Source organism: Ahaetulla prasina, chromosome 10 (genome assembly GCF_028640845.1).
Source record: "Ahaetulla prasina isolate Xishuangbanna chromosome 10, ASM2864084v1, whole genome shotgun sequence".
Classification (NCBI taxonomy): domain Eukaryota; kingdom Metazoa; phylum Chordata; class Lepidosauria; order Squamata; family Colubridae; genus Ahaetulla; species Ahaetulla prasina.
Window position 1 is genome coordinate 7,607,893 of NC_080548.1, and position 20,351 is coordinate 7,628,243.

General features: G+C 41.8%; 1 protein-coding gene across 1 annotated transcript in view; it reads left to right on the top strand.

The window, feature by feature from the left end:
- The first annotated feature begins 558 nt into the window (after positions 1 to 558).
- The window catches only part of COL9A2 (collagen type IX alpha 2 chain), a 70,710-nt gene continuing 50,917 nt past the window's right edge, over positions 559 to 20,351 (top strand). The window contains exons 1-8 of the mRNA XM_058195900.1: positions 559 to 621; positions 5,859 to 5,933; positions 10,648 to 10,710; positions 11,029 to 11,082; positions 13,116 to 13,151; positions 13,856 to 13,879; positions 18,409 to 18,462; positions 19,907 to 19,960. Coding sequence (XP_058051883.1) covers positions 559 to 621; positions 5,859 to 5,933; positions 10,648 to 10,710; positions 11,029 to 11,082; positions 13,116 to 13,151; positions 13,856 to 13,879; positions 18,409 to 18,462; positions 19,907 to 19,960 — 423 coding nt within the window. The remainder of the gene's footprint in view (positions 622 to 5,858; positions 5,934 to 10,647; positions 10,711 to 11,028; positions 11,083 to 13,115; positions 13,152 to 13,855; positions 13,880 to 18,408; positions 18,463 to 19,906; positions 19,961 to 20,351) is intronic.

The window sequence follows — 20,351 nt, forward strand, 5'->3', positions numbered from 1 at the left end:
AAACGAACCAGTTGTAACACCGGTTGAAAGCCACCACTGTCTCCCAGCATTGGGGCAGCAGGCAAGGGGAAACCACTTCTTAAAAAATCTTGCCAAGAAAACTGCAGATTGTTGCCAGGCAATTGCCAGGAGTCAACACTGACTTGAAGGCAGAGAAAGCGTGTAGAAGTCATGTTAAACACTACAGGAATAATTAACCTTTTAAAAAAATCTTCCAGCTTCAAATCTTTCTAGTGACAATCACTGTGACCAATTTGCCATAACTGTGGAATTTGATAGCTGGCTGCTCCACACTTTTCCATCTAGTCCTCCCCCCCCCCGCCTTCTCTGTTTCTAAATATTTGCCTGCTTCAACTCCTGTCTGCAGTCTGTGAGAAGACCTGGGTGATAGAATAGCCTCAGTCAGTGGTAAGGAAGGGCGTTTCAGTTCCAACCTTTTCCTCCCCCTTTCCCCAAATGCTGAATATTAATGTTCCCACCTCCCTTCCTGACTTTCTCAGCTCCTCTTAGCTCTTCCCATTCAAAGGCTGGCTGTGTCCTAGCTTGAAGCTTCTTGATATGGCTAGATTGCTGGATCTCTGCTTCCTTCTCCAAAGCTTTGTCTTCTCCTTAAGCCAGTTGGTAAGTTCCATTCATACATACATACATACATACATATATATATATATAATTTCTGGAAATGTATTGGGGGAGGTATAGAAGGTGTTGCTGGTGGCCTGAAAGGGAATGTTTGGGAAACAATGATCACCACTGAGGATCCAGTGTAGACAAAAGAATGGGTCAGCGTGCCTTAGAATCAGTATTGTGTAATTGGAAAGCCCTGGGGGTTTTCATACTCTGTGTTTGATTGTTTTTGGTTTGTGTTGGTGTGTGTTTCAGGGCCAGAGGAGAAAATTGTTCTTGTTTGATTTCGTATTCCTTCTGTAGATCTAGTCATTTTTGGTAGTTAGTTACTTCTAACTTAATAGGGTTGGTTTCTTTAGGTTTCATCTTTATATGTGTTTGATATGGTTTCTTTAGGTTGCAGTCTTTACGTGTGCTTGGTTGGGAATAAATCTCACTGAACTCTACCAGTTTGCTTCTAAGCGGGTGTGCAAAATCACACTGCTAGGATGAGATTTTTACTCAATTGGGTGGATAAACTATTTCTTGTTTAATAGATAAGAAGCCCCAGTAAACTCTATGGAGCATTTTTTGAGTTCCTAAAATATCTGCATAATCTTGAGCAGAATCTAGGTAGGTAAGACAGGTCTGCATCCAAAATCTGGTATACAGAACCAGACCCATCAAAGAGGCCGGATGGGTGGTGGCAGTGGTGGGAGGTAGAATTAAGATGAACTTAATTTGGAAACCGATAAAAACATCACTTTTGGAACATGATATAAACTTTCTCACCTGTTCCCAAAAGGCAGAACAGGAGGTGAGAGAACACAGATACAGTGGAAGACTACAGCATCCATGCCCCTGTCCCCAATGTTTCCTGTACTTAATCTTCTGTTATTCATCAAGAACAGGGAGTCTCTGTCCAGTGAAATAACTCTCTTCTGACTGCAGTTTAGAAGCAAGTTGGCTGTTATCTTGATAACAGCCAAGAGGCTGAACAGAGTCAAATTAAAATTGCATTTCATTTGAGTTCAAAACCAATCTTCTCCATGAGCAGCAAGGATTATGAAAGTTATTGCTTTTAAGAAGGAGAAAGTTTCTTTCAGGATATCTGTGCCCATTTATACGATGCCTTCAGTCCCTCTTCTAGAGTTGGGTGCTGCTTTCTAAAAAGAATAAAGTACTGTTCGGTAGCCTCAGAAGGACAAAGAGGACCATTCACACATCAAATACCTGCTGGAAATCTTTACTGCAAAGGTGGTATTTTAAGTTCAGTAGCCCTCGCACATGTTTCTCTTTTTTGAACTTGCAAACATTCCAGATGCAAAATATCACCCTTAAATGTATTTATTCATTTGAAATATTTATATAGCTGTCCATCTTCCAACCAACTCTGGGTAGTTCCCAATCAAAATGAAGCAAGAGTGGAAACATGAAGACCCTGGCCTCCACTTTTTGATACAACTAGGAATTGGGTGTTCCTTTGAACTGGTGGGATTTTGATTCCCCTTGAAAGTAAATGCTCTGCAATGCATTGCATTAATTAAGAGATTGAATTAAGAGTGAACCATTCTAGCTGATGAATTCACAAAGTGAAACTTGGGAGAGAACCATGTTCTTATATTTTATGACATCTTGGACTTCATTTAAGCAATTTTGCTGCCCTCCCTATCCATATATAATCATGCTTATCCTGGAAGACCTGAAGTCAATTGCTTTACAGTCTTAAATTTAAATTTTCAGATTTAATTTAACTTAAATTCAGTTGGGGTCAGAGGTAGGCACTGGCAGTGCAGCCATATAGTGGTCCACAGTAGTTCCTTGTTTGCAGCTCATTTCTGACTTAGTAACACATCTGTAGACCACATACACACAAGTATCTTTTCAAATCGAGAGTCAAGGAGAGACAATTATACCTTGTTTTGAAATGTCCAAAAACAATGGAGACTCATAACATTCCCCCACCCACTTTACTCTGCAAACAAAGGTGAAAGACATAAACCTTCCAAACAGGCTTTCAGTTTGAATACGTTTGGCGTTGTTATTTGTGAAGAAATAGATTTTGTCCACATATCTACAGAAACTCTAGAAGACTTAAAGCTGTTAATGATGGAGCAGACTAGGGATGGGAGTCTCTCTATTAGAGATATTTCTACAGAGGCTGGAGCTCCTTTGCCAGAGATTGTAAGAGCAAATCCAGCATTGAACAGAGAAGGGTCCCCACAACCTTAACATCTCTTTTTTAATCTCTGTGGAAGTAGATCCCATTGAGTCTAATGAGAGCAAGCCTGAAATGCCCAGATTGTAATAATTCTTTGAATCTTCTTTCACTCTTCCAATGGGATTTATGTGACACCATTGATTTCTTTCTTTGTCAGCCCTTCAGAGTAGGCAAGGTCAGGAAGCAGACAGAGCAAAGATTTCAGGAATGCTACTTTTTTCTGTTATGGGATCCAACTGCAAAATCTTGAAAGCCTATCAGACTATCAGTCTACCTACTCTTACACCAAACAGAATCAAAGTGGAGTTATTTTATGTTACTTTCTCATGTCTTCTCCTTTCCTGAGATTGAGTTTTCATTTAGTTTTTTGTAAATTTCTTGTATACCTTCACAGGTGTTATCACCCTACGCTCCCCCACCCCTAAAGAGTCTCTGTAAAAAATGAAACTGTTCTTACCCTTGAACTAGAAAATATTAAGTGGAAATTTACCCATCAAGAGGGCTGTTGGGTGCCCACAAACAAGGGGTTAAGGTTTAACAGTTAAATTAAAGTAAAAGTCCTGCTAATAGAAATCTGGACCGCTTCCATGTTGTGGTATTTGGAGCAGCATTTTTTCACTTGGGTGTCATCCTTCACCCTTAATATATTGGGATGCAACACTCAGAACTGCAAAATTAAGAAATAACTCTCTAAATGTAAAGAAGAAATATCTAATTGATTTGCAGAGACTTAAAAGCTGACTATTCCATACATTAAGGGTTATCTATTTTACAAGCTGCTTTACAGCTTAAAAAAAGATAGGCCCCATATTCACTTTAGCTCTTTAAAGGAATATAATATATATATATATAATTATTCATAAGTACTAATCCTATTTTAGAAAGCCATAACTTCTGTGACATGCTTAAATTCCTGTATTACTTTTTCCATGTTCTCTCCGCACCTTGTTATTAAAAATAACAAAAAAATGACAGATCTGCATGAGAAATGGGTAACTCAAGCTAACAAGTCAAGCTGCATGCTACTGGGGAAGCCACTTGTTTTTAGAACTATAACTCGGAGAAAATGTATGCCCATTTCACAAAGGTCCCAGGGTTAGTACTGTACATCCAGGATCCATTTTTTTTTAAAGAAAAGAAATGGGATTTTTCCTCCTCTGAGTGAGATACAATTCCAACCTCTGGGGGCTAAAGGGGGAGTTGCAACGCAAACTAACAATTGAAATATTACTGTCATCTTCTCTTTTCTCTTTTGCTGTTGGAAGGAATGAGTGTTTCAAAACTGAAATGTATTTTAACCTTTCAGTCAATTGGATAAAATTGTAGTGAGGCATTTTTTGGATTTGGACTGAATGCTGGTCAGGGAGTGCCCAAAAAGTCTGGTTGGGTCCGAAGATACATATTCGATTATTCATATCATAACAGCAGCGAGAATAGTATTTGCACAAAACTGGAAAGCAGAAAAAAATCCCATCAGAAGGAGAGATAATAAAGAAAATGTTAGAATGTGCAGAAATGAACAGATTAACATTAAAAATAAAAGATAAAGAGGAATCGGTGTATTTCAAGACATGGGAACATTTTTATGATTGGCTAGAAAAGGAATGTGAATAAAAGATTAGAGATTAACAAATTGGATAGGACAAAAATAAATGAGAGAAAAGACAGGAAAGGGATAGAAATCCAGATGACACCTGAGTAAGGAGAAAGAAGGGGGAAAATGGAAAAAGTGTTACTATACAAATGTACATTAAGGATGTATATGGGTAACCAGCAAAATAGAAAAAAAATGAAAGGAAAATGTATGTGAATAGAGAATTGGGATTACTTGAATACCATCTTGAAAATATATTGAATTGAAAATAATCACAACAATGGAGAGGGAATGGAGAATGAAGAAGAGGGACAGACAGGAAGAAGAGAGGAGAAGAGAGGAAAGGAGAGAGAGAGAGAACGAAGGGAAAAGGATGGGAAGAAAGGGAGAGGGGAAATAAGACTAGGAGAAAAGGTTAGAAAGGGAGGAAGAGGGGAGGAGTGGGGGAAAAGAAGGGGAAGGAGAGAAGGGGAGGAAAGGAGGAAAGAAGAAAGTGGAAAAGGATAGAAGAAGAAAAGGAAAGGAAGGGAGAAGGAGGGGAAGGGTTGTTGTGAAATAAGGGAGATATGGAATGGTAGAAGAGCAACTCCGAGTATACTTTAAATCTTTAGGATGAAGAATGAATTAATATGAAAGTCAAAAGATAATATATATGATTAATAATGGCTAAGAGATTGTACATTTATGTATGTTTATGAGAAATAAAAATAAAAACCTTTACAAAAAGTCTGGTTGGGTCCCTGGAGTCATTGTTGTCCCTTCCTGGCATCTCCCTCTGATTTTCAGTGTTAAGCAAGATTTCTCCAGTCTGTTCTCAGCCACAGCGGGTCTTGAGAGTTGGTGAACCTCAAGAGTCTCTCCTACATGATTCTCAAACATGGATAGTTCTTCCAAAGGTTCTGTTTTCCCACCGAATTCCCAGGGTGCTTCAGTTTGGATTGATTAAAGACTTGTTTTAATGATCCAACCAGGCTCCGAAGAGCTTCAGGCCTCCAGTCCTGCACCAAATATTAGCGTTATGTTGAGGTCTGAATTCAGCATGTATTTGGCCTAACAGATGGTGGTGGGGACCCTCAGGTCTGCTCTGGTTTGCAGTTTGCCCTTCGGGTCCCGATCCTTGCATAGCCCTATAGATCGGGGGGCTCCAACCTTGGCAACTTTAAGCCTGGTGGACTTCAACTCCCAGAATTCTGGGAGTTGAAGTCCGCCAGGCTTAAAATTGCCAAGGTTGGAGACCCCTGCTTTAGATTCCATCCCCTTCCAGGGAAAAAGGTCCCAGTGACTGTAATCCAAAAATCCTTTCCACCATCTACGTCTCTTTCTTTTCCTCCTGCCTTGCAATTGTGGAAGAAATGCAACCGGTTCAGTTCTTCTGTTTTCCTGGGATTCTCTTCCTCCACTAAATAACCTTTTTTTTTTGGATTTGCTTTCTTTCCTTAGCAAGGTCCGCCAGGAGAACCTGGGCCACGGGGCCCCCCAGGTCCACCCGGTGTGCCAGGAGCAGACGGCATTGATGTGAGTCCACCGCTGAGCTCAGGAGCCAAAGCAGGCAGGAAAAGCACCTCTGCGCACAATGATGGGCATTGTATCTAGAAGGAAACGCGATGCTGTGTCCCTCCAATGTGGCCTAAGGTTGCAGGAGGGGAGGAGGAAATTCTGTTGGCTCACCCCCCCCCCAAAAAAACAGGCTTCAACTGTCAAATTCTCCCAGGCCAGCATTCCCTCCCCCCATGTGGGGTTTTTGCAGGGAATTTTGCAGCAAATGTGAGAGTGGCAGAAGTTTGCAGTTGGCCCTTCGGCAGCCTTAATTCACCGGTTTTTAAGCAGAAGTATTACCTTTTTTTACCCCCAAGTGAAGGTAGAAAGGATTCTGTGACTATGGGAAATGTTCCTGCTGGTTACTTTTGGAAGATGGGATGCGGGGGGGGGGGGAGGGGGAGAGGGAGAAATGAGGTAAGGGAATAAAATTGAACCATTTTGTTAACGTGGAGATGAAATTTGCAACCTGCAGCCACCCATCTTAAAGAGGGTCAGAGTCTAATTTAATCCTTTGCTCTCTTTACTTTCTTAGTGATGGATCATTATTCATAGAGGTTTTTTATGTGTGTATATAGGTAGTCCTCAATTTATAACAGTTCATTTAGTGACCGTTGGAAGTTACATCAGCACTGAAAAAAGCGACTTATGGCCATTTTTCACACTTAAAACCGTTACAGCATCCCCATGATCACACGATCAAAATTCTTTTATTAATATTATTTATTATGCAATTTTCTTTGTTATATGTAAAATTTCCACATTCACAATAGCAGTGATGATGGATCCTAATTTGTTCTGTTTTGGAACAACACAATACTTACAGCCACTCCTCTGTGTCCCAAAGGCCCCGGAAGGCCTGGTTGACCCACACTTCCCTATATGGCAAAAAAGAGAAGGAATAAAGAAATTAGGAAAGATGCAAAGAGAACGGCAAGTACAGATAGTTCTCTACTTACAACATAATCATTTAGTGACCGTTCAGAGTTACAACTGAAAAGTGACTTATTTTTCACACTTACGACCCATGCACCATCCCCACATCACGTGATCAAAATTCTGAAGTTTGGAAACTGACTCATATTTATGACGGTCCTGGGGTCATATCCCTTTTGTGATATTCTGTCAAGCAAAGTCAATGGGGAAACCAGATTGACTTAACAACCGTGTTGCAAACTTTAACAACTGCAGTGATTCATTTAATAATCGTGGCAAGAGAGGTCGTAAAATGGGCCAAAGCTCACTTTATAACTCTCTCGCTTAGCCAAAGAAATTTTGGGTTCCAGTGTGGTCATAAGTCAAGGACTATCTGTATGGGAATTAGTATCTGGACTGAATGAGAGAAATATGGGCAGTTTGAATTTCAGTGTGATTTGAAATGCAAGTTTCTAGTCCTTATTGCTGCAGGCACATATAAACACGTAGTGATTTGAGGAAACCTATGATAGTAAAAATGAAGAAGCCAGAGGCCTCAAAGTTATTAAGGAGGTACCAGCTCTGGGGTTTTACTGACCTGGCCGTTGCTTTCATCCATCCTCCCCAATCATTTTTGGTTACCTCAATCAGGATGGTCAATTTTTCTCTCCCCAAATACTTCATTTTTGTATGATAGAAGGAGTTACTGTACAATGTGGTTCCCAAATCTGGATGGTTCCTCCAAAAATGCTCCCCCCTCCCCAAAGCTTCTGTTTTCCTGCCTTACTCTTAGGTTGTTTGAGGGCTCCCTGGTTCTCTCTGAGCCTGGTTGTTTTATTTCAGACATTTCAATACCCAAATTGGGTCACGTTATCAATGCTAGTTGATCATCAGCACTGATTAATAGAATAACAGAGTTGGAAGGGACCTAGGAGGTCTTCTAGTCCTCAGGCAAGAAATCCTACACCAGGGGTCAGTAACCTGTGGCTCTGGTGCTGCATGTGGCTCTTTCACCCCTCTGCTGCGGCTCCCTGTCACTCAAAATAACCGCCAATGTGCAACACCCGCCAGCATGCAATTTATTGAGCTTTTCAACCCCCGGTAGGCCAACCATGGATAAATCCAAGAAAAGAAAAGTTTCAGAAGAAAACAGAACATTTAATTCAACTACATATGCTAGTTTTGTGGCCGCTCAAGAAATAGTCAGGCACGGGAAGGGTTTTGTGGCTTCCGGTGCTTTCTTTTCTGTGGGACATGGGTCCAGATGGCTCTTTGAGTGTTTAAGGTTGCAGACCCCTGCCCTATACCATTCTGGACAAATAGTTGTCCAAGTCTTGTCTTAAGTGTTGGAGCACCCACAACTTCCAGAGGCAAGTTGTTCCACTGGTTAATTGTTTTCACGGTCAGGAAATTTCTCCTTAGTTCTAGGTTGTTTCTCTCCTTGATTAGTTTCCATCCATTGCTTCTTATTCTGCCTTCAGGTGCTTTCAATAAGTTGACCCTCTCTTCTTTGTGGCAGTCCCTTAAATATTGGAACACTGCTATCATGCCACCCCTAGCCCTCCTTTTCATTAAACTAGATTTACCCATTCATGCAGCCATTCTTCATATGTTTTAGCTTCCAGTCCCTTAATCGACTTTGTTGCTCTTCTCTATACTCTTTCTAGAATCTCAGTATCTTTTAGCATCATGGTAACCTTTTTTAAATCATGGTGATTATGTTACCTATCTTGGGGATGAAATGCCTGCAAGAAAACCACCAAGCTCAGAGAGCATCAAGGACAGTGGTGGGATTCAAATAATTTTAACAACCGGTTCTCTGCCCTAATGATTTCTTTCAACAACCAGTTCACCAAACTGCTCAGAAAGTTAACAACTGGTTCTCCCGAAGTGGTGCGAACTGGCTGAATCCCACCACTGATCAAGGACCCCTCATTTCAACGCTGAGCTACAACTGTTCTCCTTTATTGGTAGGGTGGTTGAGTTTGGCCTTATTAAAGACCTGCTTTATTGCTATCTGCTTAGAAGTAGGGAGAGCCTAACTGTTGGTATTAGTGTTTTCTCTGATGAAGCATCCTGAAGCTCAGGATAGCTTCCCTGGTTGCTTAGTTTCCCAGCCTCAGAAGGGTCCAGAAGTGGACTTCCCTTAGGGTTGAATGGAAGAACAAGAAGCCAGGGAAGCTGGAGACAAAATTGTGCCATGAAAAACAGGACTTTTGCCCTCCCACTCTTCATTAAGCCAGTACAAGAACATCTAACCACCAGAAAAATTTCTCCTGGATTCTTTATTTCAAAGGACATTTTGCAATCTTCGTATATCTCTGAGCTTTGAGAGTAAGATGGGAGGTGTATAAATTTGATAAATAAACAAAATATTGCTGCTCTACCAGATGCTTTGTATTTGCCTTGAAAGAATGACTTCCTAAAAGGAGGCTGAAACTTATCAAACTGAACAATAATGACTATTTTTTCTTCTCCGTAGGGCGACAAAGGTTCACCCGGTGCAGCAGGTATTCCTGTAAGTATGTTGACTTTGCAAGCCAGGATCTGTAGGTTTCTCATGCCTACACAAGGCTCAGGATCTGGGGCAGAACACCAAAGAGAGTCCTGCAGCTATTTTCAGGCTATAAGTCTTTGCTAGGTGTTGCAAAAATAGCATATTTGAAGGACGCTCTTTATGGATAACTAGTGTGTAAATAGTGCTTGACTTATGACCAGTTGCTTAGCAACCATTCAAAGTTATGATGCACCTATCTTGAGCTACTTATGACCCAATTCAGATTATCGGGATGCTTCTATAGCCATCTAACCAAACTTCAGGGATTCGACAACATAGTTGAGTTTAGGGGTATTTCCAGCATCCCACAGTCGTGACCATGTTTTCCTTCTGGGTTTCGGCAAAATCACACCCATAATAAACCATGGGTTTGCTTTATTACTATACTGTTTTTTACGACCACCGTGGTCACATAACAGCTGCTGCAAAAAGGGTTATAAAATCAGATCAGTTACATGACTGATCCATTTTACGACCGTCCCAATTTACAACTCCAACAAACAGGCTCCATTACAATCATATATCAAGGATAACCTGTACTACACAAGTTGCCCTTGGCTTGCAACCATTCATTTAGTGACAGTACAAAGTTACAGCAGCATTGGGAAAAAAAGTAACATGACCAGTTTTTGTACTTACAACTGTTGCAGCATCCCTATGGTCACATGATCAAAATTTGAGCGTTGGGCAACTGGCATGTACTTATGACAGTTGCAGTGACCTGGGGTCATGTGATCAACATTTGTAACCTTCACAGCTGGCTTCCGACAAGCAAAGTCAAAGGGGAAAACCAGATTTGCTTAATAACTGCATGGTTCACTTAGCGACTATGGTGATTTGCTTAACAGCTGTGGCAAAAGAGGTCATTAAATGGGGCACAATTGAACTTTCTTACCTAGCAGTGGAAATTTTGGGCTCAATTGTAGTCATACGTCAAGAACTGCTTGTGTTAAAATTTGAGGAATGTGGGAATTTTGAGCTTTGGACAGTCTAACTTGCCTTTCCCAGATGGGCATTCTCCAGATAAATTGGGACTACTAATTCCATCATTCTCACCCAGCATGGCTAAATTCAGGATTGGACGTCCTAACATAGCTGGAGGGCATTAAGTTGAAAAACAACAGCTTAAATCTTTCCAGAAGGGCTAGGTACGAGGCACCTGCTTCTCCTTGAATTTTTTGAAGACTCTTTTGTAATGTCCCCATCCTTTCCTTGCAACAGGGGGCCAAAGGAGCTCCAGGCCTACCAGGACCAGATGGAGCTCCAGGAAAACCCGGAATAGATGTGAGTAGTAACTCAGCCCAAAATCTGAATTGCACTTCAGCATAGCTACAAGGCTCTGGGTTCTGATTTAGAATATTATTTTGCTTCATATAAGTATGCAAATGTATGCAAACACCTGTTTCCTTTAGATGGTGTTCCATTCCCCCTCAAACCTTAATTTGACCCTAGCTGATTCCTTGATCATTCCTGGCTTACCTTCAGGGCTTCAGCCAAGCTTCTGCTTCTCTCTATAAATGCTGTTTGATACCCTCAAACTGATCCCTGTAGTTCTCTTTCTTATCCTTTCTCTTATTTCTTCTTCTTCTTTGCTTTTTGCAGGGCCTTACGGGAGCTAAAGGAGAGCCAGGCCGTGTTGGAAGACTAGGTCCCAAAGTGGGTAACTGTTTTTTCTGCCTGGGGGAGAGATTTCGATGCATGTAATGTATTGAAGTCACCAAAGCATTCTTCCTCAGCTTGTTATTTCCCATGTGTTGGGGCTGCAACTCCAGATACCCCCAACCAGCTGTGATCTCAAATGTGGGGAGGGGGCAGAGTTTAGAAAAACAGGATCCATGATTGACTCAGTGGTGAGTTGCTACTGGTTCGCACCAGATCGGGCGAACCGGTGATGGGAAGCTCCGCCCACCCGACTGGATGCGCCGCACATGTGCGGCATGAGCAAACCAGTAGTGACGGGATTTGGAACCTGCCCCTGGATTGACTTCAGTTTTTGATCCTGCTTTCTAACACCATGATTGTTATTACTACTGCTGAAGAATGAATGGGAAAGGTCCCTGAGTCTGTTAGGCATGGAAGAAGAGTTAGGTCATCACTGCTACCTGGGACAGATTGTATCTTCTTCTCTTTGCTGATGATGGCAAATGCAAAAAAATATTTTAAAAATCCAGGCCACTCAGGTGGTGGCAGATCAGGTTTTGGACCTTGAAGCTGAAGTCAGCATCTGTTCAAGAAATAAGTCATTGTCCCAAAAAGCAACAGGACTTTCTTGTTTTTCTTTGAAGACATTTCACTTCTCATTCCATCCTTCTTCAGCTCTGACTGGATGGCGGGGAATGGAAGGATTTATATTCCTTGCACACAGCTGGTTATCTGCATTCTTTTAGCGAGTTTTTGAGGCCACTTGGAGGTTTATCTATGTCCTCAGGGTCACCTGAGTGGTGCAAATGGGTGCGGAGTCTTCTTGGAACTGCTGAAAGGACTGGTTGTGGTCTGCCGGCGGCTTGAGGAGCTGGCAGCAGAGTCAGACAGTGAGGAGGCTGGGGAGGAACATGGGCCAGTCCTGGAGTCTGGGGAAGGCTTGGACGAAGGCTCTGCATCGGAGGCAGAAAGGAGGCTAGGGCCATTTGGGAGTTATGTGCAGACTCCGGAGCCTGCAGAGTTGGACATCAGCAAGGCAGAGGAACAGGGGGAGCCTGTTCCCAGTGTGTGCATGCACAGAGCTGCCAGAAAGTTAAAACAAAAGGGACTACTCGGGGGTAGGGCTTGGAGATGATTGGCCCCTCCCATAAGACATAAAGGAGGAGGAAAGGCATGTGAGCCTTTGCAGGAAGCAACATTGTTCTGTCTGGCCGGTTTAAATTCTGCAGCTCAATTTTGACTCTGTGTTCTGTGTGGCTTTGCAAAGTTAATTGCCAATTAGGTCTTGGCAGCATGTCAAGGGAGATAAAGGTGGTGCTTATTAGCCTTATCCCGAAGTACTGTGACAAACTTCTGTCAGACTCTTTACCAACTCTTTGTGACTCATCTGTGAATGAACAGAATGAGAATGAACAAGCAGTGAATGAACAGAATTCACAGTGGTTGAAATAAAAAGAGGGTTTGGGGAATTAATTGTGTGATTTTTACTGTCTCAGGAAGCCTAAATTAGAACAGGACTGTGTTGTAGTCTGGAGATAGATGATGTCATATCCCTCCCCCTCTGTTGAGAGAGGGCTGTTTTGACATAGATGGCCTTTTTGATCCCTGTTTCAAACCAGCCGTCCTCTCTGTCTAAAATGTGGACTTTGCTATCTTCAAAAGTGTGGCTTTTGTCTTTTAAATGCAGATGGACTGCTGAAGCTTGTCCTGATGGATTTGTTCTCCTATGTTCTGCCATGCATTTATGTTGCTTTTTGGTCTGTCTCATCTACAACACAGTCCTTTCAGCAGTTCCAAGAAAGCTCTATACCCATTTGCACGTCTTCCAAAAAGAGAAAGAAAGAAAGAAAGAAAGAAAGAAAGAAAGAAAGAAAGAAAGAAAGAAAGAAAATCCAGTTGTCTCTTGAAAAAAAAGCACCAACCATGACCTGGATGACCGAGAATCTCCATAGACAAATAAGTCTTTGGGGAAACCTCTGAAACTGGAAGTTGAATCAAAGTCTTGTTTTGTGGCTCCTGCTGCGTCAAAGTTCTCTCTTCTCTTGCAGGGCCAGCCTGGACTTCCTGGACCACCAGGGCTCCCAGTAAGTGTCTGCTTTTCTTTGCACGTGCTGGATGAGAAAATACCTCTGTTGTACAGAGTAATGACATATATCTTTAATGTAACAGGGGGAAATCATGGTTTTCCAAACCTGGCTTGAGTTTTGACCTGGCCAGGGCTTCTCTAGCATAAGCCAAAGCCAAGCCTTTGTTTATGATCTTAGATTGTTAATGCATCACGCAAGAATGCAAGTTTCTCTGAACCCAGAGACAATCAGAATTTTCCGATTCATTTGGGGGCGGGATCCCAGAATGGAGCACTAGAAACACCTTTGGGCCTCAGAATGTTCCAATGGAGAACCAGAATGGAACCCTAAATATCTGCATGATCCATATTTAATGCAGAGCCACTGGACCCAACTCAGATCCCACAGGTGGTCTTAAAAATAAATCATGGGTGGCTGCAGCCAGGGAATTAAATTTTCCCCTGCCATAGTTTTTTTCCCCCCATGATTGGCCATGTCCAGCAGGATGATAGTTTTGTGAGAATTTCTCTAATAAGTTCTCAAATTCTAAATGTGCACCATGGCTGAAAAAATTATAATCCCCCAATGCAGTGAATTCTGACTGGAGAAAAGCAAGATGTTTTCTAACTCTTGGAAATTTTGGTGCCAGTGCTACAGCTCTTAATTTTTCAGCAGTTGACCTGCATTCAAAAGTAACAACCTGTTGTATCTGTCTGTTTCAGGGACCTGGATTTCCAGGACCTCCTGTAAGTGTGACTTGTGACATGTTTTTATTTGTATTTATTTAGTTTGTCAAACATTTACGAGATAACAGGTATAAGTATAAACATGAATATGAACACAGGAAATGGATATGAATAAAAAGGGACAGTAGGACAAGGACGGCAGGCATGTTTGTGCGCTTATGCACGTCCCTTACAGACCTCTTAGGAATAGGGTGAGGTCAATAGTAGACAGTTTAAGGTTGAAGCTGTGGGGGTTTGGGGATGCAACAACAGGTAGAGCGTTCCAGACATTGATCACCCTGTTGCTGAAGCCGTATTTTCTGCAATCGAGTTTGGAGCTTGAGTTTGTATCTATTGCATGCTCATGTATTATTGTGGTTGAAGCTGAAGTAGTCATTGACAGGTAGGACATTGTAGCAGATAATTTTGTGTACTTTGCTTAGGTCAGATTGAAGGTGGCATAGTTCTAAGTTGTCCAAGCCCAAAATTTCAAGCCTGGTGGTATAAGGTATTCTGTTGCGAGCAGAGGCGTGGAGGACTCTTCTCGTGAAATACCTCCGGACTCGCTCAATTGTATTAATGTCTGATATACAGTGCAGATTCCAGGGCGATGAGCGGTATTTGAGAATTGGTCTTAGCAAAGGCTTTGTATGCCCTAGTTTGCAGTACAATATTACCGGAGAAGAAGCTTTGCAAGATTAGATTAACAACTCTTAATGCCTTTTTGGCAATGCTGTTACAGTGAGCTCTGGAGCTTAGATCATTTGAGATGTTGGGTTACACTGGTGGTAGGTAGTGTGCTTGATGACAATAAAGAAGAAATTTGCTTGATTCTCACTTAAATGCAAAATAATCGGATACTCCTGATGTATCTGGAGTCCATTCATTTGATGACCATTCGAAATTACAACGGTGCTAGAAAATATGGCTTATTATCAGTCCTTGACTGTCATCTGATTACATGAACTGGCAGTTGGCAACTAGCATGCATTTATGGCAGCTGCCGTGTCCCAGGGTCACTTGATCACCATTTGTGATCTTCCCAGCCAGCTTCTGAAAAGCAAAGCTAATGCAGGAAGCTGGACTTGCTTAACGACCGCACGATTCACTTAACAACTACAGTGATGTGCTTAACAATAGTGGCAAAAAAAGGTTGTAAAATCAGGCACAACTCACTTAAAACTGCCTTGGTTGGCAATGGAAATTCTGAGCCCATTTTGTAGCCATAAGTCAAGGACTATCAGTATTCAGAGCCAGAAATAGAATCAGAAAGATGTAATCCAATCAATGCAGCAAGCACAGATAATCCTCAATTGAGCCCAAAATTTCTCTTGCTAAATGTGACATTTGCTAAGTGAGTTTTCCCCAGTTTTATGACCTTTCTTGCCTCATGTGTTAAGTGAATCACTGCAATTGTTAAGCTGGTATCACGGCTGTTAAATGAATCTGGCTTCCCCACTGACTTTGCTCGTCAGAAAGTCACAAAAGAGGATCACATGACCCCGGCCAGAGGTGGGCTGCTGGGGGTTCACAGGGGTTCAGGAGAACCTCTAGCTAAGATTCTGTGCAGTTTGGAGAACCCCCAAAGCCCACTCCTGGCTGGCCCCACTCACCCCACCCCGCCCCGTCCAGGAGTCTCCACTCAGCCTGTTTTGGATGCAGGTAAGTGCAGGGTGCGTGTGGAGGCTCAGAGGGCAAAAAACGGGCCTACCGGAAGTTTGGGAAGGCTGGAAATGGCCCCGTTTCCGGCCTCCAAGGGCCTCCGGAGTCTGGGGAGGCTGTTTTTGCCCTTCTGGAGGCTCAAAGAAAGCCTTCAGAGCCCGGGGAAGGCAAAAACGCCCTTCCCGCTGTGGTGCAGGAGGCCAACTAGCCACGCCTACCATTAAAAGTTTTGAAGCCCACCCCTGACCCCGGCGCATTGCAACCATCATAAATATGCATCAATTGTAAGCATCTAAATTTTGATCGTATGACCATAGGGATGCTGCAATAATCATAAATGTGAAAAATGGTCATAAGTCATATTTTTTCCTGTGCCGTTGTAAATTTGAATGGTCATTAAGCGAACCGCTGTAAGTCTAGGACTACCTGTAGTTAAACTAATTTCATGCATGGAATCAATTTGGCGTCCTGTACGTGGGCAACCCTTCTTTTTTTCTAACTGGAATATGATTTTTTGAAATCAAAGCAAGGGAGATATGCAAAGCTGTGTGCCTTCTTTTAACAAAGAAAGAGTGGGAGGAAAAGGGCTTTCTTTTAGGCAGCTTATTAGTCACATCGACAATCTGATTCAGCGTCAGAGGATTTGGTATATGCTGCTAAATGCCCAGAACTTTGCTGACCAAGGCAGAATCCGGTGCTCTTGGCTGATGATCAGAAGCTGAAGTAGCAAACCAGGTGATCGCCCCACTCCTCCCTGTACAAAAAGAGCACACGGTGATTTTTTTAAAAGATACTTTCCAATTTTTAAAAGAAGTTAATAGGAAGTCAGCCAAACAAATCAGAAGTCTCACAGTCTTTTCTTTCCAACCATGCCTTTCGACACCACTGCAGGCAGTCCCCAACTTATGACTGTAATGGAGCCTGCCCATTCCAGTCATAAGATGTGACCGATTCAATTTCATTATCTTTGTTTGCGGTGGTCATTTGGTTGTTCAGTGAATCTGCAGTCGTTAACTGAACACCACAATCGTTTAGCAAACCCACTGTTGGGGATTTTTGCTGAAAATCTGAAGCAAACAGCAGTGTTCAGTAAAAGCATTGTAAACTGCAGTCCTGTGACTGCTGAATGCTACAAATGGCCATCAATTTCAACTTCTACCCTCAAAACGACGCTATAGGACACTGCATGTCAGAACAACTAGACCAAAGACAGTTTTTTTTTAATTGAAAAAGTTTTACAACAATTAAATTTTTCCCCTCCCCTCCCTTCCCCCCTCCCTCCAAAACCCCCCTCTCCCCCCCCCCGACTTCCCGGAGCAAACACAAGGTATAGTTCAATAAACAAACAGTCATACATTAAATTTTTAAAATCTAATACAATTATAATCCTTCTCTCTCACATAACCTGACTTCTTCCATTAAAATCAAAAACAACGTCCTTCATTCAAAGGCAATCTGAAATTTCTTAATCTGATATCTATTTTGAATATAATCAGTACAATTCTTCCATTCATTTAGATATTTTTCCTGAGTACTGTCTTTCAAGAAGGCTGAGATTTTAGCCATCTCAGCCAAATTGGAAACTTCCGGTGGCAACCAAAGACAGTTTTGTCCCCCCCGCCATTACTCTGCTAAACAACTAATTCCCACAACACTGTCTAGAAAGGCAGTATTACCATCACTATTCTCATATTCCCTATCTTCTTAATCTTCTTATGACTATAACTTTGTTGCTTGTATCTTACGATTTATACTGTTTATTTAGTATCCTAGTATGATTTATGTTGACTGCTTATTTAGTATCCATGACTATCACTAAGTGTTGTACCTAATGTTTTATGGTGGATGTATTTTTACAATGACTGTGATAATGGTCTATCACTATTGCTTGTATGTACACTGAGAGCTTATGCACCGGAAACAAATTCCTTGTGTGTCTAATCACACTTGGCCAATAAAGAATCTATTCTATTCTAAATATGGGCTGGTTGCTTAGCACCCAAAAATGCAATCATATGGGAGGGGAGAGCAGCCATCAGAAATTGAGAACCAGGCTGTAAGCACTTTTTGGCATCTTAAGTTAAGATCCATCTGTAGAATATATTCTTGGGATGGTAAATTGCTGTTTTATGACAGGCTGTACCGGTGCTGTAAACTCCCATGGATGGATATCAGCAAAGCTTATACCATGACACTGATACTCCCTGTTCTTAGAATCATAGAGCTGGATGGGCCCTCAGAGGTATTCTAGTCCAACCTTCTGCTTAAGGCAGGAGCCTTATACCATCCCAGTCAAGTGGTTGTCCAGTCTACACCCTGCAATGGTGTTAGGGCAGGATCAAGATTTGCATAATGAACTTACAACATGGCTTTTGCCATATTTCTCCCAGGGCAGCCATTGTGTGGATATATTTGTTACATACTTTGATGTGCTCCTGGCCCAAACAATTTGCTGTCCCTGTTTATAGATATGCATTATTGTAATGCAAGGTTGGTTTTGAAGTATCATTGCTGAGCAACACAGAATCTGGCTAGCATGTAGAAATTTACAGCATCAGTTCCCACCTCTCCAGGTAGGACCAAGAAAGAGATCATGCTGAAACCCTCAGGAATTTCTAGGCTAAGTGAAATGAAGCTCTTATATGATATAAGGCAGTTTTCAGTCTTCCTATCAGCCAGAAGAAGAGCCATCTAGTCTTAGTTTTGGAGAGCTTCCAAAATTTGTCTTTTATTTTTTAACCAAGCAAATCTTTTCTGCAAAGGAGGAAGTCCAGCTCAACCTGCATGGTGAAATAAATCCTCCTTAGTGTCCTTCATTCTCTTATTCTTTCATCTAGAATGCATATGGTGAAAATAAAACCCCCTCCCTCTCTCTTTTCATGTCTCAGGGCCCCCCAGGTCAAGTTGGACTTCCTGGAGAAATGGGACCTTTAGGACTTAAGGTAAGGGTTCAGTTGAGATGATATTCCTTGGGGTTACTGAGTTGTCTAAAAGTGTTCTGGAATCAGTTCCTGGGTACACATTGTAGAATGATAATATGATGAGGGTCCTTATAGGAAAAAAGAAAGATAGGGTGGATGGATGGATGGATGGATATGATATTGGATATAAGGAGAGAGAAAGAAAGGGAGGGAGGGATACAATATTGATGGATGGATGGATGAATACTGTATATTGGATGGATGGAGTGATGTATAAATGAAAGAATTGAGGGATGAATGGATATGATATTGGATGGATGGCAGCCATTCAGAGACTTCTCTGGAGCTCTTCATTGGACAGAATGTTCCAGGCAGAAAAATCAAAGTTTGCCAGAATGAGAGAACAAACAAGAAACACCACTCCTTCCAATTTTCTTTTAGCCATGAAATTTAAAGTTGGTTTCAAGGTGGACATTATCAGCCTCAATGTCTTATTCCATGGTGGATATTGCCCATGCCGGGTTATATTAAATAGAGGTAACAATAATGATGGCTAATGTACTTCATTCCAGGTCTGGAAGTAGGTTTACTTGGTTTTTATCTGTAGACAAGATATATGCATCATGAGACATGTATCAGGGTATTTGTAGAAATTGTCCAGGAAATACTATAAATAAAAAATAAGCTGACACAAAAATGTAATCTGGAGGCAACATGTCTAGAACACTAGGTTTATATATAGTTACTGCCACCATATGGCTGAGGATACTTGCATCTTTGAGACTAACTCAAAAAATAAGGAGAAAGAGAATGAAAGATTCGGAAAGAGACCCAAATTAGAAATTAAAAAATGAAAGCTGCCCAATCTCTCCCTTTCTTTTCCTAGGATCAGGACTATGCATGCTAAATGAGTTAAATTAAATTAGATAATGCAAATCCTGTGTTCAGAATAGGTTGGTTCTGCATCCTACATAATTTATATCCTCATACTAAAAATAAATATTGCACAAGTTATTCTGTTGTATTTTAAAATAAACCAGCCATTCGGCAAAACTTTGCTCCATTTTGGGCAGAAGGAGGCAAAAATAAAATAGAATTGAAGACTGGCCCCAGAAATCATTCTTTTCCCACTCCAAATTGCCTAATAATTCCATTTTTCCTTCCTTGTCTTTTTTATCCCTTCATTCTCTGCACTCCTGGTTGCTTCCTTGGCTATCTACTTCACTGTATGGCTTACATAGCTCAGGTGGCAATAGGAGAGCCATCCTAAGCAGTATGTCTCAACCTTGGCAACCTGAAGATGGGTGGACTTCAATGCTCAACCTTCATCCATGCCAAGGTTGAAAAATTATGATTCTAATAATTGTGGATATTAATCCTGATGCCCATTGTTAAAGACTGTGGATGCTCACAATGGAAGTCTTTGCTGCTGAAATGGTTTTGGGATTCTTCTTGTGTTTTTTAGGGGGAACGTGGACCAGATGGACCACAAGGGCCTCCAGGACCTCCCGGAAAGCCAGTAAGTTCTTGTCAGGCTCCAAAAACCAAGAAAGGCACAGTGAGGTTCTTCCAAGCAGATTACTTTATTATTCCTCACCCATAGACAGAATGATAAACTAAAGCATGCTAAAAGGTAAAGGTTCCCCTCGCACATACGTGCTAGTCGTTCCCGACTCTAGGGGGCGGTGCTTATCTCCGTTTCAAAGCTGAAGAGCCAGCGCTGTCCGAAGACGTCTCCGTGGTCATGTGGCTGGCATGACTCAACACCAAAGGCGCACAGAACGGTGTTACGTTCCCACCAAAGGTGGTCCCCATTTTTTCTACTTACATTTTTTACGTGTTTTCGAACTGCTAGGTTGGCAGAAGCTGGGACAAGTAACGGGAGCTCACCCCGTTACATGGCAGCACCA